Raw genomic sequence first — 13,934 nt, 5'->3', positions numbered from 1 at the left:
GTGATGGCAAAGGGCTGCCCTATCCTGTGGAGAGCTGCAGGTGCCCCTTCAGTAAACAAGGCTCTCCCCAGCTTCTCCAAAGCCGCAGGCAGCTTGGCAGAGGGCAAGAGTGACTCTGGGGTAATCGGTGAAGAGATGACCAGACAGTTGGAGCTGTCTGGCCGTGCAGAGTGATGAACCGGCAGCAGGCAGCATCTCTTGCTGACTCTGGATGGGCATTAGAACCCTTCCCGTTCGCTTCGGAAGGAGCGTGGTGTAAGCACTCAGCAGGTACAGCGGAGGAGGTGTCCCCCACCCTTGAACAAAAGGTCGGACTCTGAGGACGAAACCTTAAGGTGTTAGGTCCCAGAACAGGGAAGTGCACAGTCACCTTGGAGGGTGCAAGGGCTCCTAGCTTGAGTATTAAGGATGCAAGGTATTATAGGATCCAGAAGAAGAATGTGGATGCAGGAGTGGTGGCAGCCATGGCACTTAGAACTGTGGAAGTGGCTTTGTCAGAGCTGCCCTGGGAGAAGGTGAGTTGAACTGACAACTTCCCCTCTTTCTGGCTGTGTTTGAGGGCTCCTGGTGGGGAGGGGCCGTTCAGGGGACCCCCAGCCTCAGCTGTCCATCCTCACCAGCAGCCCTTGGGTCAGAGTCCCCTCTCCTCCGGGGTGGCTGGAGAGAGTGCCCTGCCCCTCCGAGCTCATACGTTTAGTCTGATGACAGTATACGTCAGCTTCCTTCGCTCCTGGAACGGTCAGCAGGCCGTCCACATGGTCTGTCTCTGTCTATTGATGAGGGTCATATTCTTTAGTAGTAAACAGTACAAGTGACTTCCAATCCATGAGTTTTGGTATAACCCAAGAAAAAAGAAATCTCATATTGACATTGTTTACTAACATATTATCAACATCCTTATTTGTATTTATTTAGTATGTTTATTTATGCATCCTGACTGCCACGACTAAATATTTATACAGAAAAATCAAGCCCATACAAAGGTGAATTTGAACCCATTGGGTCAGCGTGCCTCTCCTTCTCTATAAAGTTTCTAGTAGCTGTTGCATTTCTATTATTTGACCTAGAAATTGCCCTCCTCCTACCCCTGCCCTGAGCATCTCAAACAAATAATCCAAAAACTGTACTTACCATGGCATTAATTCTAATCTCATTATTAGCCGTGAGCTTAGCTTATCAGAATTCTAAAAACCAGAATGAACTGAATGTGGTAATTAGGTTAAATTAAATCATTTTGACTCATGATTATTTAATTTCGTAATTATCAAACGCCCTGAACTTACATTCGCATCATTTTAGCATTTACAGTACAGTCCCCGTGACAGGAGAAGCTGCACCCCTCCTCCTACACTGGCCACTCACTGCCCTGCCTCGTTTTTCTCCTTAGCACGCCCTCTGCTTTACTTACTTGTTGACCGCCTCCAGTTAGAATGTAAGGTCCGCCGGGGCAGAGCCTGACAGGGCCGAGCACGTAGTGGGTGCTCAACACGGATGTGTTGGGTGACCCTTCGGTCCCACAGTCCCTCCGTCGCCGCGTCCTGTCAGTTCTTTCCACAGCTCTCGGACGCGCCCTCAGCTCTCGGTCCTCACCGGCCCTGCCCGAGCCCCCTCCCTCCCTGGCTCCAGGTCAGCCCTCCAGTGCTCCGAGGGAGAGCTCTACAGCGCAACTCCCGCGGCCCCGCGGCCCCCGCAGCCGCCCCCCAGCCCCCTGCAGCCCCCCGGACTTCGGCCTCCTCCTCCGGCGGCCGGTACTCAGCGCCCCAGCGCGGTCACGTGCCCGCACTTAAAAGTAAAGTAAAGCTAGAACCTTGCTAGTCCGAGTGCATCGTAGGAGTTGAGGTCCTCGTGGGTGGGGTGGGGTCTTCGGGAGGTTTCCTTGGTAACCGTTGTTGAGGAGGGGACGCCCCGGAAGTAAGCCGTGCGCTTGCTCCGAGGAACACCCGTCTGCGCCTGCGCACACGGGAAGTGGGGACGCTGAGCTCGGCATGGGGGAGCCGGAGCCGGAGCCGGAACAGATCCGTTTGAAGTGTATCCGTAAGGAAGGCTTCTTCACGGTGCCTCCAGAGCACAGGGTGCGACGAGGGGCTGCTCGGGGTAGTTGTGTCCTCGCCGGCGGCAGGGCGGAGCCGAAACGCACTGGGGCCCTCAGTGTCGCGCTAAAGCGCCAGGTTTCCGGCACGAGCGGGAACGACAGTCCCAGAGCTCCTCACGACAGGCGCGGAAGCCGGCGGCGGCCGTCCGGGACTCCGGTCCCGGCCGGTGCGCAGACCCTGGGGCGTGTCACGCCCGCGCGAGGGAAGGGCCGGCTCTCTGGCTGCCGGCCGCCTCGGCCAAAGCGCGCTCCAGCGCGGGCGTTTCTTAGTTTTGCGCCGGGGACGGGCGCCTCGTGTCGGGAGACAGTAGTCATGGAAAGAGTTGGAGGCGTGTCTCCCACCGGGCTGTGGGTGCACCGGGCGCGGGGCCCCACCTGTGACCCGGCAGCTTCGTTTGTGCCTTACTCCGTGTGGGGCCTCGGCGTGTGTAACTGTCACTTAGTCCTCTCGGGTACCCTTTGTAGAGGTGAGGAGGGTGAAGCTTAGGGGCGTTGGGTGGTTTCTCCAAGGTAGACGGCTCGTGCAGGGGTAGGTGTGAACCCTGGCGGCGGATTGTTTTAACCACTTGCTGGTGCTCTGAGAGGCCGCCTCAGTGTCCAGTAAGGATCCCAACAGACTGGCTGAGTGAGCGCAGGACCCCCCTTGAGCCGTCCGCTGCCGTCGTTCATCACCGAGACTCGCAGCAGCGGCTCTCGGTGGGGAGTTAAGACATACCCGGACGAGGACAGTGCAGGATAGTAGGTGCTGCGAGACGAAGTGTTGGGATTTTTCAGAGAAAGAATGTTTTCAGCTGGGGGCCAGGAAGCAGTTTTGAGAAGCGGTAGCATTTCTCCTGGGCGGGGAAGTGTGACTGCGTTTTGGACACGCAGAGATGAGGAGGGTTCTTGCCAGGCCTGGGGAGCAGCAGGGGCAAAGTCCCGCGAAGTACAGAGTGTACGGGAAGCGCCAGGGGTGCAGCCGGGAGAGAGACAGGACACTTAGGTCGAGCTGAAACCGTGGAAGGGCTTCAGTACAGGCCAGGTGACTCTGACTTCGTTCCCCAGGATGGAGGGCAAGGTAAATAGAGGCAGGGAGTCCAGAGAAGGGCTGTTAGAACTTGAACCTTGCCGCACGTGCTTCTCCGACCCAAGGGGAGGTGCTCATTCAGTCTGTTACAGCTGAAGGTGTATTAGGGTACAGGCTCTCTGCTAGAACATGGAGACCCCAAAATACAGTGGCTTAAGTACAGGACTTTATTTCTGGCTCCCCTAACGTCTCACAGGTGGGCCAGGCACTCAGGTTGTCTCTTTGCTCCACCTGTGGCCCACCCAAATCCCAGCCTGCCTCAAGGGGCAGGAAGGAGTGAGCGGCAAGCAGCCTCCTTTGATCAGGAAGTTGCACTTGTCCCTTCTGCTCACATCCCATTGGCCAGGATTTAGTCACATGGTCACACCCAGCTGCAAGGGAGGCTGGGAACTATGGCCACCAGCTGGGTGGCTATGTGCCCCTGGGCAGTGTTTCATAACCCAAAGGAGGAAGAAACATGTGGATGATTGAGACAGTTTTTGCCGCAGAAGTGTTTCCGCTGTGCTTGGTAGATGTTTCGTGAAGCTCTTCAAGCTTTTTCCACGTCCAGAGCTTGCTTGCTTCTTTCTTTATTTATTTATGGCCTCGCCCTGCAGCTTGTGGGATGTCAGTTCCCCCGGTCAGGGATTGAATCCAGGCCCTCGGCGCTGCGAGTGCGGAGTTCTAACCACTGGGCGGCCGGAGAAAACCCCAGAGCGTAATGTAGAGGGGTGCTGCGCAGTGGACTTTCTGTGATGGTGGAAATGCTCTGTTTTCTGAATCGTCCAGGACGGTCACCATAAGCCGCCTGGGGCCATCGAGCACTTCACATGGCTTGTGCAGCTGAAGAAATGGACTTTGAGTTTCATTTTAGTTAATTTTAACCAAATGTGGCTGGTGGTTCCTCTTTTTGGGCAGCACACATCGGGACCGTGGAATTGAAAGGGAGTGGTTAGACCGTCTTTGATCTCACATTCAAAGTGGCCAGCATCATCACCCCATTTTCTCACCTACAAACCCAGGTGTGTGGTCACCTTTCTGTTTGGTGAGCAGGACATGAGCTGGCTTTTTGGTACAAATTGAGTGTCCATATCCATCTCTGGTTCCATTAGCTGCCAGATCCCCTCACCGCCAGCACCTCTCTCTTTCAGCTGGGACGGTGCCGCAGCGTGAAGGAGTTTGAGAAGCTGAACCGCATTGGGGAAGGCACCTACGGCATTGTGTGTGAGTGGCCATGGTGGGAGGCCTGGGGGCCCAGGGACTGTCCCAGCAGCAGCAGCTGTGGCAGGGCTGGAAGGAGGGGACAGGTGACCTCTAATCCCTGGTGGAATTGCCACAGATTTCACACCACTCCTGAATAAACGCAAGCATCGGATTGCTAATGTGTACCCGTGAGTAGAGGTAGCTGTTATGGCCATAAAGTACACAGCTCAGAAAGCGGCCAGAGCTGCATCCACAGCAGCTGGGACATTGGTGTGCGTCAAACTGCTACGGGTTTGGAAGATGCACAATTTAGCACAGTGCTTTGGGGAGCCAACTTTGACAAAATAAGAGTTCCTTTTTCAAGAAAAGCTACCTTATTTGCTATTAGAACGTAGTAACCACAGAGCACAAAGCAGTGATCTGCATACCAGCTCTAAGAAGGAAAACTTACAGGGAGCTTCTCACAACCAGGGGCCCTGTACCAGCTCAAGCCAGAGGACGCCCCAGGGAGCACATCTCGCAGGGTCGGGTTCTGCTTGCAAGGAGTGTGGACGGGCTGTCACAGGGTACCCAGCAGTCAAGGGGGAAGAGAAAGGGAGCCCCCGTGGGGCAGGAGGCCACAAGGTGGGGTCGGGCTTGGATCCTATCCTGGAGGAGTTTCCATTCCAGATAGGGCCCGGGATACCCAAACGGATGAGATTGTCGCCCTGAAGAAAGTGCGGATGGACAAGGAGAAGGACGGTGAGCGCGGAGGGGCCGCGGACCGCTCTGAGCTCGCGTGGGAGGGGGAGGAAGATGCGAGTTGCCTGAGGCCCCCCCCAAGTCGCGCCTGCTTTTCCCAAGGGTGTCTGCATGATGGTCAAAGGAGGCTGATCTCTGGGGGCTGCAGCCTGGCCCCTCCCACACACTCTAGGCCTCAGCCCCCCCGAGCCCTGTGCAGTTCATCCCCTTCACCCTCCCATTGGGTGACTCTGCCTCATCTTCTGTCTCAGCTCAGCGTCACCCCTCCACAGGGCTTTCCCACCCAAGACTGAGCCGGCAGCCCCTGTGTGCTCCACACCCCCCTGCCGACAGCCCCTTGGCTGCCTGTGCAGGCAGGGCTGTGCTGGGCTCACTGGGGGCCACCTGCCATGCACAGGGGTCAGTACAGAGTGCTGCTTGCATTTGATGAAGGAGGGAAGGGTTAAAGGTGCTGGTTAGGATGGCCTTGCTTCTCCCTGAGGTAGCAGGCAGAGCCCTGACAGCGGGGGGCATGGGGGTCCCTGAGAGCTGATGTGGACTGGGGTTGGGGGCTCACTGAGGTAGCTGGCTGTCAGGGGTCCCTGTCTGCAGGGCTGGGCATCACAGAGGCTGTCAGGGGTCCCTGTCTGCAGGGCTGGGCGTCACTGAGGCTGTCAGGGGTCCCTGTCTGCAGGGCTGGGCGTCACAGAGGCTGTCAGGGGTCCCTGTCTGCAGGGCTGGGCGTCACAGAGGCTGTCAGGGGTCCCTGTCTGCAGGGCTGGGCGTCACAGAGGCTGTCAGGGGTCCCTGTCTGCAGGGGTGGGGGTCAGAGGCTGTCAGGGGTCCCTGTCTGCAGCCTGGGCGTCACTGAGGCTGTCAGGGGGTCCTGACTGCAGTGGGGGGCTCGCTGAGGCCGGGCTGGGTTGCAGTGGGGGGGGCTCGCTGAGGCCGGGCTGGGCTGCAGTGGGGGGGGCTCGCTGAGGCCGGGCTGGGCTGCAGTGGGGGGGCGGCTCGCTGAGGCCGGGCTGGGTTGCAGGGGTCCCCATCAGCAGCCTTCGAGAGATCACGCTGCTCCTTCGCCTCCGCCATCCAAACATCGTGGAGCTGAAGGAGGTGGTGGTGGGGAACCACCTGGAGAGGTGAGTGGTCTGCTTGCTGCCCCCACGTTGGGTCCTGCCCAGCCCCCTCCCTCTTGCCCTTCCTGCTGCCCCAGGAGGGTCCCTTGGCCCACTTGGGAGGAGGTGGGAGGTGGCCTGCGTTTCCCCCTCTTCTTTTCAGCATCTTCCTGGTGATGGGTTACTGTGAGCAGGACCTGGCCAGCCTTCTGGAGAACATGCCGACGCCCTTCTCTGAGGCCCAGGTGTGAGGCTGGGGGCTGTGGTGGCGGGCTTCCCAAGTCCTCGTTCGGCACATTGTGGCGGACGCAGGCTGCCCTGACCCTGCGTCCTGGCCCCCTGCAGGTCAAGTGCATCGTGCTGCAGGTGCTCCGGGGCCTCCAGTACTTGCACCGGAACTTCATCATCCACAGGTGGGCGGCGCCACGGGCCTGGGTTGGGGCAGGGCCTCAGGAGGCCTTTCTCCAGAGGAGTGCTGGCTTGTGACGTGGGGGAGGTGTGACTGCCAGTACTGACCCAGTGCCAGTTGACGTTGCCCAGTATGCAGGAGAGCAGCAGGCGCAGCCTCGAGGCAGTAGAGGTTCTGTAACTGCTCCTGGGGGACGGTCCAGGACCAGGTAATACCTGTTTCCTCCTCTGGGGGGCCGATGGTGCGAGCGAGTCAGGCTCTGAGAAGTGCTGCCGTGGAGAGAGCCTTACTGGAAGGCGGGCCAGGAAGGGCAGAGACTGGAGGGGCAGAGGGGAGGGTCCTGCAGGCCCGGGCAGGACCTTGCAGGCAGCAGCTCCGTGTGCCCTCGGTGGCTCGCATGGCCTGGGTGGGGATCAGACACAGCGCTGGAAGTCAGACCTGGGCTCACGGCCTCCTCTGCCAGGTTCTCAGAAAATTACTGAGAGCTCTCTCTGGTGTTCCCAGTTGCCAAATCGCCTTGCACTGCCTGCCGTCCTCATTTTTAAGAAGTGCAGGGACTTCCGTGGTGGTCCAGTGGTTTAGACTTCGCCTTCCAACGCAGGGGGTGCGGGTTCGATCGCTGGTCGGGGAGCTAAGATCCCACATGCCTCGCGGCCAGAAAATCCAAAACATAAAACAGAAGCAATATTGCAACAAATTCAGTAGAGACTTTAAAAATGGTCCACATAAAAAAAATTAAAAAAAATAAAAGTGCAAACAGGAGGAGACGTATGGGGAAATGTTCTAAGTATCACTGCGACGGTGACAGCGTCTTTACCCCATGCAGCATCTTCCTGGGAAGCACTGGTGTTCTCTTTCTGTCACAGGGATCTGAAGGTCTCTAACTTGCTCATGACGGATAAGGGCTGCGTGAAGACAGGTGGGTGCAGGTGCTGGTTCTGTGGTGGGGGCCTCCATGAGCGCCACCTCGACGGGGTGGCGGGCCGGTCCCGATAAGCACCCTGCACGCTACAAGCCGGCTGCAGACGTCAGTGGGCAGCCTTCACTGGGTGACACTCACCCTCCCGTCTGTCTGCCTCTGTCACAGCGGATTTCGGCCTGGCCCGGGCCTATGGCATCCCGGTGAAGCCAATGACCCCCAAGGTGGTCACCCTCTGGTGAGTCCCTGGGGACCATGGGAAGTGGGGGGGGGGTCATGCTGAAGCTGCACAAGGACCTTGGAGGTTTTTAAGCTGTGGGGCTGCACACACTCGGAGGCTGGGTGTGGATGGCTCCTGAGGCAGAGCAGGGCTGTCACCGGGAAGGACCTGCCCCGTCCAGATGGGGCACCGCTCTGCCCTGTGGCAGCCAGACCCCCAGCCTGGCTCTGAGCTGCTCGGAAGGGGCGGTGGCTTCACTGACGGGAGGACAGGAACAGTGTATGTCCTCTGTAATTATTTCTCACTCAACATTTTGAAGAAGAACGGGGTTGTGGTTTAGGGCAGGATGCCTCCGGCCATGTGTCACTCAGCCCCGACCTGTATAGAACGGGCCAGCACAGGACACTGCTGCACGCGGGAGCCGTCCAGTGACAGCAGCTGCTGCCTCGTGTGCTGTCGTGTTTGGCGGGTTTAGTGGAAGGGACAGCCGAGCTGGCCTTCATGCTCCTTCGTCCAGGCCGATTCTGGCTCTCAGGGAGGGTGGCGGCCGGTGGGTGGGCTGGTGCAGAGCCGCAGTGCCTCGCGGAGGCCGGGCCGGAGGAGAGGAACTGCCAGGCCCAAGGTGGGGGCTTCTGTTCGCAGGTACCGAGCCCCTGAACTGCTGCTGGGGACCACCACGCAGACCACCAGCATCGACATGTGGTGAGGGGTGGATGCGCCCAGGGCCTTGGGAAGGGCGGGGTGGTCTTGTGGGAGCTGGCGGGGCAGGAGTGGGGCTGGGGTCTCGCCAGCCTCCCAGCTCCCAGGAAGGTGGGCCTACGCTTGGGGTCCCGAGAGGCAGAGTAAGACGGCTTCGGCGTTCACGGCCCCCGTCACTGAGGACCCGCCCTCGTGGCCACTCAGAGAGGCCTGCTGGTGCCAGGTCACATGGCCCGGGGGGAGAACCCAGTGGTCACCTGCCCTTCCCGTCGTTACCTCCTCCCAGCTCTGCCCCCGTCCTCTGACCCCAGCACACGGGGGACGGGTCCCGGCGGAGTGGTGTTCTGCAGAGCCGGAGGAGCTGAGCTGAGGCCCCGTGCTCCTCTGCAGGGCCGTGGGCTGCATCCTGGCTGAGCTGCTGGCCCATAAGCCCCTTCTCCCCGGCACTTCCGAGATCCACCAGGTGGACCTGATCGTACAGCTGCTGGGGACGCCCAGTGAGAACATCTGGCCGGTGAGTGCCGGCCCTGCCCTCCCCTCTCCTGCCCCCTGCCGGCCACCAGCCTGCAGCTGCCACTCCCACCCACAGGGCTTCTCCCAGCTGCCACTGGTCAGCCAGTACAGTCTGAGGAAGCAGCCCTACAACAACCTGAAGCACAAGTTCCCGTGGCTCTCGGAGGCCGGCCTGCGCCTGCTGAACCTTCTCTTCATGTACGACCCCAAGAAAAGGTGCTGACCCGGCCTGCGGGCGGGCAGGGGTGCCGTGACCGAGAGGGCCCCTCCCAGACGGACGTGTGAGGCCCGGGCCTCTGCCCACCCAGGTCATGAAGCCCTTTCTGAGTCTCCTGTGGATTTCTGGGTCCCCGGTCCCTATCTGCCACCCAGCTGTCTGCTGTGTGGGGCGGGTGTGAGGGAGATGGGCCTCGGCCAGGCCCGGGCCCCACGAACGGCAAGGCCTTCTCTCCAGGGCGACGGCCGGCGACTGCCTGGAGAGCTCCTACTTCAAGGAGAAGCCCCTGCGTGAGTCTCCCCCGCCCCCTGGCCGGCGCTTGGCTGGGGGCCCCTGTCCGGGGCCGGGGCCGGTGTTGGGCAGGTGGGCGGTGGGGCCCGAGCAGGCACGGGCTGCTCTTGCTGCAGGAACCGTGTGCAGGGTCAGGAGGGGAGCAGAGGGAGGCGTGGGGGGCCCTCCCCACCTGGCGCTGAGCAGCCCCCTCCCTGCAGCCTGCGAGCCGGAGCTCATGCCCACCTTCCCCCACCACCGCAACAAGCGTGCTGCCCCGGCCACGTCCTCAGGCGCTGAGAGCCAGAGCCGGCGCTGCAAGCCCTGAGGGCAGGGGCCCCTGGGGTCCGGCCTGTCGCTCGGCCAGGACCAACCAGCTGCTCCAGCTGACTGCACCGCTTCCTGCACCTCCTCCGCCCACCGCTGCCCCAGAACGGCAGGGTAGGGACACGGGGGGATGCCAGTGGGTGCGCCCTGCAGGCCCAGACACCCTGAGGCTGGCCTGCCGGGTGCCACCTGGTGGCTCTGTCGTCTCGTGGCTCTGCCATCTGGTGGCTGGGCTGGGTCCACCTGTTGCCAAGCCCTCAGACACTCACTTCCCAGGAGGAAACTTGGCTGGGCCCATCTCAGGAGGTCTCTCTGGCTTGGGACGAGCCGATCCCACATGGTCACTTTTGTCCCCACTTGATCCCCAGGGTCTGCCTGGGAAGGGAGAGGCTACGGTGACCCCCCGCTGGGGCTGCAGGACTCAGTGGGAAGGAGGGGTGGGGGGTGGTGTGCAGCCAGCTTGGTGGACTGGAGTCTGGGCGGCTCTGAGCCCACCAGAGGGACGGCCTTGGGTTGGGGGCTGTGCCCTGTCCCCACTCCCCACTGAGCCCCCTGGGGAGGGGCATGGTTGGGCCTCGGAGAGATAAACGCTTTCCTCACAGACGCAGCTGGATCCAGCGTCCTTTAATGTACTTTGAGGTTGTGATTCATGTGACGGACAGGTGTGGGGAGGAGGGGCCACACACAAGACTGGCCCCGCCCCAGGCCCAGGTGGGCAGACCCACCCCCTCTAGCCCTGTGAGCAGGCTGGCGGCTGGCAGCTGGTGCATCTTTACCGCTGGACCCAGGTGGGCTCTGGGGTGGGAGCCTTGGAGATCTCCCATCCTGCCTTCCGGAGCCGGACAGCAGGAAGATGTAGCAGGGAAGCTGCTGGGGTACTGATTGCTCAGAAGCCCCCATGCTCCACCCGGAAGTGGGGTGACAGCCTCTCGGGCTCTGTGGCTCCCTATCTCCCGCCTGCTGTTCTCTGGAACTCGTGGGCACTCGCTCCGGTTGGAGACTAGATCATTTCTCTTCTGTCCTTCGGTCCAGCTTCCCCACCCAGCTCTGACTGGAGCCCATGGGGCTGGTCTCAGGCCAGCACTCAGCTCATTCAGTGCAGGTCTGTGACACCCATGGGGGGCCAGGTCCTCTTAGCCGGGTCAGCCATGCACCTGGCAGAGCCCCTAAAATGGTCTTAGCAAAGCTCAGGGGCTCATGAGGTCACCTGAGCCCCCAGGGACACTCCTCTCTGGAGCACCCCCTTGGGCACTTGCAGGGAGCAGGTCAGGAGCTGCGGCGCTGGGGCCGGTGGTGGGGCCGGGGAGGGTTGGGAGAGGAGGGGGAGGGTGCTCCCTGGGGGCGGGCCAGCAGCTTTCCCAGGAAGACTGGGCCCCCACCTCTCACGTAGCGGGGCTGAGACGCCATGACCCCTGACCCGCCGCTGTGCTCAGCACCCTTGGGGGGCAGGAGGGGCAGGGTGGCCAGTGGCCCGGGCCTGAGGAGGGATGAGGCCCAGAAAAGCACCGCGGAACATGTCTCCAGAAAGCCCTGGGCTTAGGGCCAGGCGGGCCTAGGGGCATCGTAGAGCAAGGCGTCCACCTGGGCTCGCTGAAGCCACAGGCGCCGCTGGTGGTTTCCGTGCAGGGCGCGCAGCGGGTGGCCCGGGCGGCAGGTGGCCAGGGCGGCACAGTGGGCAGTGTGCAGCTGGCGACACGTGTCACAGCAGAGGGCGGGGAGGGCGCCAGGGCCCAGGCAGCTGTGTGTCTGGTAGCCAGGGGGCTCGGGGACTCGGCGGGGGCTGGCCTGCTCAGGGGTTCCAGGGGCTTGGGGGGCGGCCAGGTCTCCGGGCCGACTGAGCAGCTCTTGGCGCAGTGAGAGGAGGGAGAAGACCTCGGCCTCGGGCTCCTCCTCCGAGGCCGGGCTGCTGGCCTCAGCCTCCCAGGCCCCGCCCCCCACGCCCCACAGTCTGGCGCTCTGCTCCCAGAAGAGAGGCTGGCAGGCTAGCTCCGTGGGCGGTGAGTCGGGGCCTGGCGAGGGTCCCCCGTATAGGCTGGTCTCGTCTGAGCCCTCATCCTCCTGCAGGTCCCGGTACAGGTCCAGCCGGGCCTGGCACCGGGCCGGGGAGCCACGGGGGGGCACAGGTGGCGGCTCCTCTTCACGGGCTAGTCGCTGCTGCAGCCAGGCCACGCAGGAGGCCACGTCCGCGCTGGCCCGCCGCGCCTGCAGCAGCTCCTCGGCCGGCAGCACGCTGGTGCCCAGCTGCGCCAGCACCTCGCCCAGGATCTCACACTCCAGACGCAGGGCAAAGCAGCCCAGGGCCACCTGCACAAGCTGGCGGGCGGGGGGCGGGGCGGCCACCATGAGGCGGTGGTCGTCCCTGCGCACATAGCCCATCTTCTGGAAGCTCTGGATGAGGAGGTCCTCCGAGAGTGCGCCCTTCAGCACGTGCACGTAGCCCCCTGAGAAAGTCTGCAAGGGAGGGGGCCGGTCGGCGGCAGCCCACCGTCCCGCAGACCTGCCCTGCCCTCGGCTGCACTCCGGCTGTGGCCTGCTTTGGGGGCCACCATCCTCACCCCCAGGGGGGCGGCATGGCCCCAAGGCGGTCTGGGATGTGCTGACACTCCCTCCAGAGGAGCTGTTTTAAAAACATACATGCTGGGAGTTCCCTGGTGGTCTAGTGGTTAGGATTCGGTGCTTTCACTGCTGGGGCCTGGGTTCAGTCCCCGGTCGGGGAACTGAGATCCCGCAAGCTGCGCGGCCCAAAACAAAAAAACCGTAGACGCTCAGGGCCACCCCCAGAGACTCTGATCTCACTGGCTGAGGTAGGCCCAGGCATCACAATTTTTTAATCTAACACATTTCACCTGGGTCATAGAACAAGCTAACTAAAGAGCCCCTACGTTGAGAAATCTCGCTGCCCTCTGGGTCCCCTCCACCTCCTCTCACCTGTGGGGGTTTGCTACTCTAGTCAGTTTCCTGTGTACCTGCTGAGCGGTCATGCAAACACACAAAGAATACAGGTGCTTATTTGCTCTGAGCAGGTAGCCTCCTGAACGCCTCATTCTGAACTCTGCTCTTCCAGTTTCCGAGAGCTTTCCCTATCACGACAGGGGCCTAGCCATTCACTTCTCCAGCTGTGCAGCTTTCCACCACACGGATGGAACATCTGTAGTTTTTGGAGGCTCCAGGCTGCAAAGGAACTAGAACGGTTCCTAGGATGGTGATCACGTGTCTCTCACGTGTCTACAGTTCCTTGATTCTGGGACCCTGTGAGCGTCCCTCTGCTTACAGCTGATGACAGTACCTCCACAGATGGGGCACTGCTGTGTGTAAGATTGTTCCCAGGGCTGTGCCTTCACCCCTTACAATGGACCTTGAGCTGGACTGTTCTCGTGTTTGCTTCATGGAGGAAGGAATGGATTCCAAAAGATTAGGTAACTTGCCCCAAGCCACAGAGCCGGCAGAAGCAGACCCCGTCCAGGTCTGCCCAGTGCTGAAGCCCGTGCGCATCTCAAGATCAGGCCTGTCTGTTCTGCTCTTGGCCCCCCGTGGGGCTGCATCCTGCCCTCTGGTCTGAATGGATGAATGAAAGTCCTAGAACCTCAGACCAGCAGGTGTCCCAGTGGAGCAGTGGGCTCCGAGGCTCACCTCACTGAGAGAGGCTGCTGCTGCTGCCATGGCAACCAGTGGAGGCAGCCGCCCACGTGCCCAGTGACATCATTACCTTCCCACTCTTCTGAATTAGCTCAGAGCACAAGGCAGCCTGCCCCCTCCTGCCAGCCTGCAGCTCACCTGGAGGGGCCCGGCCGGCCCCGGGCTCAGCTCTACCCAGGCTGGAGGGTGAGCTAGGTTCTTGTTTAGCCCGGCTCCCCTAGGACACGCAGGGGCACCCCCAGCCCCTGCCTACTTCATAGGGGATAACCCATCTCATGTCCTCTTCCACAAATGGGATCAGCCCACACCCTGGAGAGATTAGAGTGACCCTGGAATGCCCAGTCCTTCCCTTGTGCCTGTCCTAGGATTTCTATGGTAACTGGGGCCACAAAGCCACTTTGGGGACGGCAGTCATGCAAGCTTTAAGGAGGAGGATCCCCCTCGGAAGGCAGGTATCCAAACAGGTGACCTCCACCCACCCACCCCATGTTCTCAGCCCCAGGAGTACGAAGGGGAACCTCGGCCAAGAGATGCTCCAACACGCCCAGG

The 13,934-nt window shown here is 61.2% G+C and overlaps 2 protein-coding genes across 8 annotated transcripts in view; one reads left to right on the top strand and one right to left on the bottom strand.

Moving 5' to 3' along the window:
• Positions 1–131: 131 nt before the first annotated feature.
• Positions 132–10,353, top strand: CDK10 (cyclin dependent kinase 10). 7 transcript variants are annotated; one of them, XM_068528438.1, is made up of 14 exons: positions 2,236–2,559; positions 4,056–4,159; positions 4,289–4,361; positions 5,010–5,081; positions 6,097–6,199; positions 6,339–6,420; positions 6,521–6,588; positions 7,451–7,503; positions 7,672–7,741; positions 8,366–8,425; positions 8,813–8,936; positions 9,012–9,151; positions 9,390–9,442; positions 9,644–10,353. In XM_068528438.1, the coding sequence occupies exons 4-14, from the start codon at positions 5,063–5,065 to the stop codon at positions 9,748–9,750; spliced, it is 879 nt and encodes a 292-aa protein (XP_068384539.1). In that variant the 5' UTR covers positions 2,236–2,559; positions 4,056–4,159; positions 4,289–4,361; positions 5,010–5,062; the 3' UTR covers positions 9,751–10,353. The 7 variants fall into 7 exon arrangements, with proteins under 7 accessions (XP_068384536.1, XP_068384533.1, XP_068384534.1 ...); XM_068528435.1 differs by lacking the exons at positions 2,236–2,559; positions 4,056–4,159 and adding an exon at positions 132–515; XM_068528432.1 differs by lacking the exons at positions 2,236–2,559; positions 4,056–4,159 and adding an exon at positions 1,935–2,072 and having other exon boundaries at positions 9,024–9,151.
• Positions 10,341–13,934, bottom strand: part of SPATA2L (spermatogenesis associated 2 like) — a 4,346-nt gene continuing 752 nt past the window's right edge. Inside the window, exon 3 of the mRNA XM_068528430.1 lies at positions 10,341–12,200. Coding sequence (XP_068384531.1) covers positions 11,286–12,200 — 915 coding nt within the window. The 3' untranslated portion in view covers positions 10,341–11,285. The remainder of the gene's footprint in view (positions 12,201–13,934) is intronic.

The sequence above is a fragment of the Eschrichtius robustus genome, chromosome 19 (genome assembly GCF_028021215.1).
Source record: "Eschrichtius robustus isolate mEscRob2 chromosome 19, mEscRob2.pri, whole genome shotgun sequence".
Lineage (NCBI taxonomy): Eukaryota > Metazoa > Chordata > Mammalia > Artiodactyla > Eschrichtiidae > Eschrichtius > Eschrichtius robustus.
Note: the sequence above shows the minus strand (reverse complement) of the source record. Positions and strands in the feature narration are given on the sequence as shown.

Coding starts and splice junctions, on each gene's coding strand:
- CDK10 (XM_068528431.1), top strand. CDS start 1,986: ATGGGGGAGCCGGAGCCGGAGCCGGAACAGATCCGTTTGAAGTGTATC. Junction 2,073..4,288: donor CGGTGCCTCCAGAGCACAGG/GTGCGACGAGGG, acceptor TCTCTCTTTCAG/CTGGGACGGTGCCGCAGCGT. Junction 9,443..9,643: donor CTTCAAGGAGAAGCCCCTGC/GTGAGTCTCCCC, acceptor CCCTCCCTGCAG/CCTGCGAGCCGGAGCTCATG.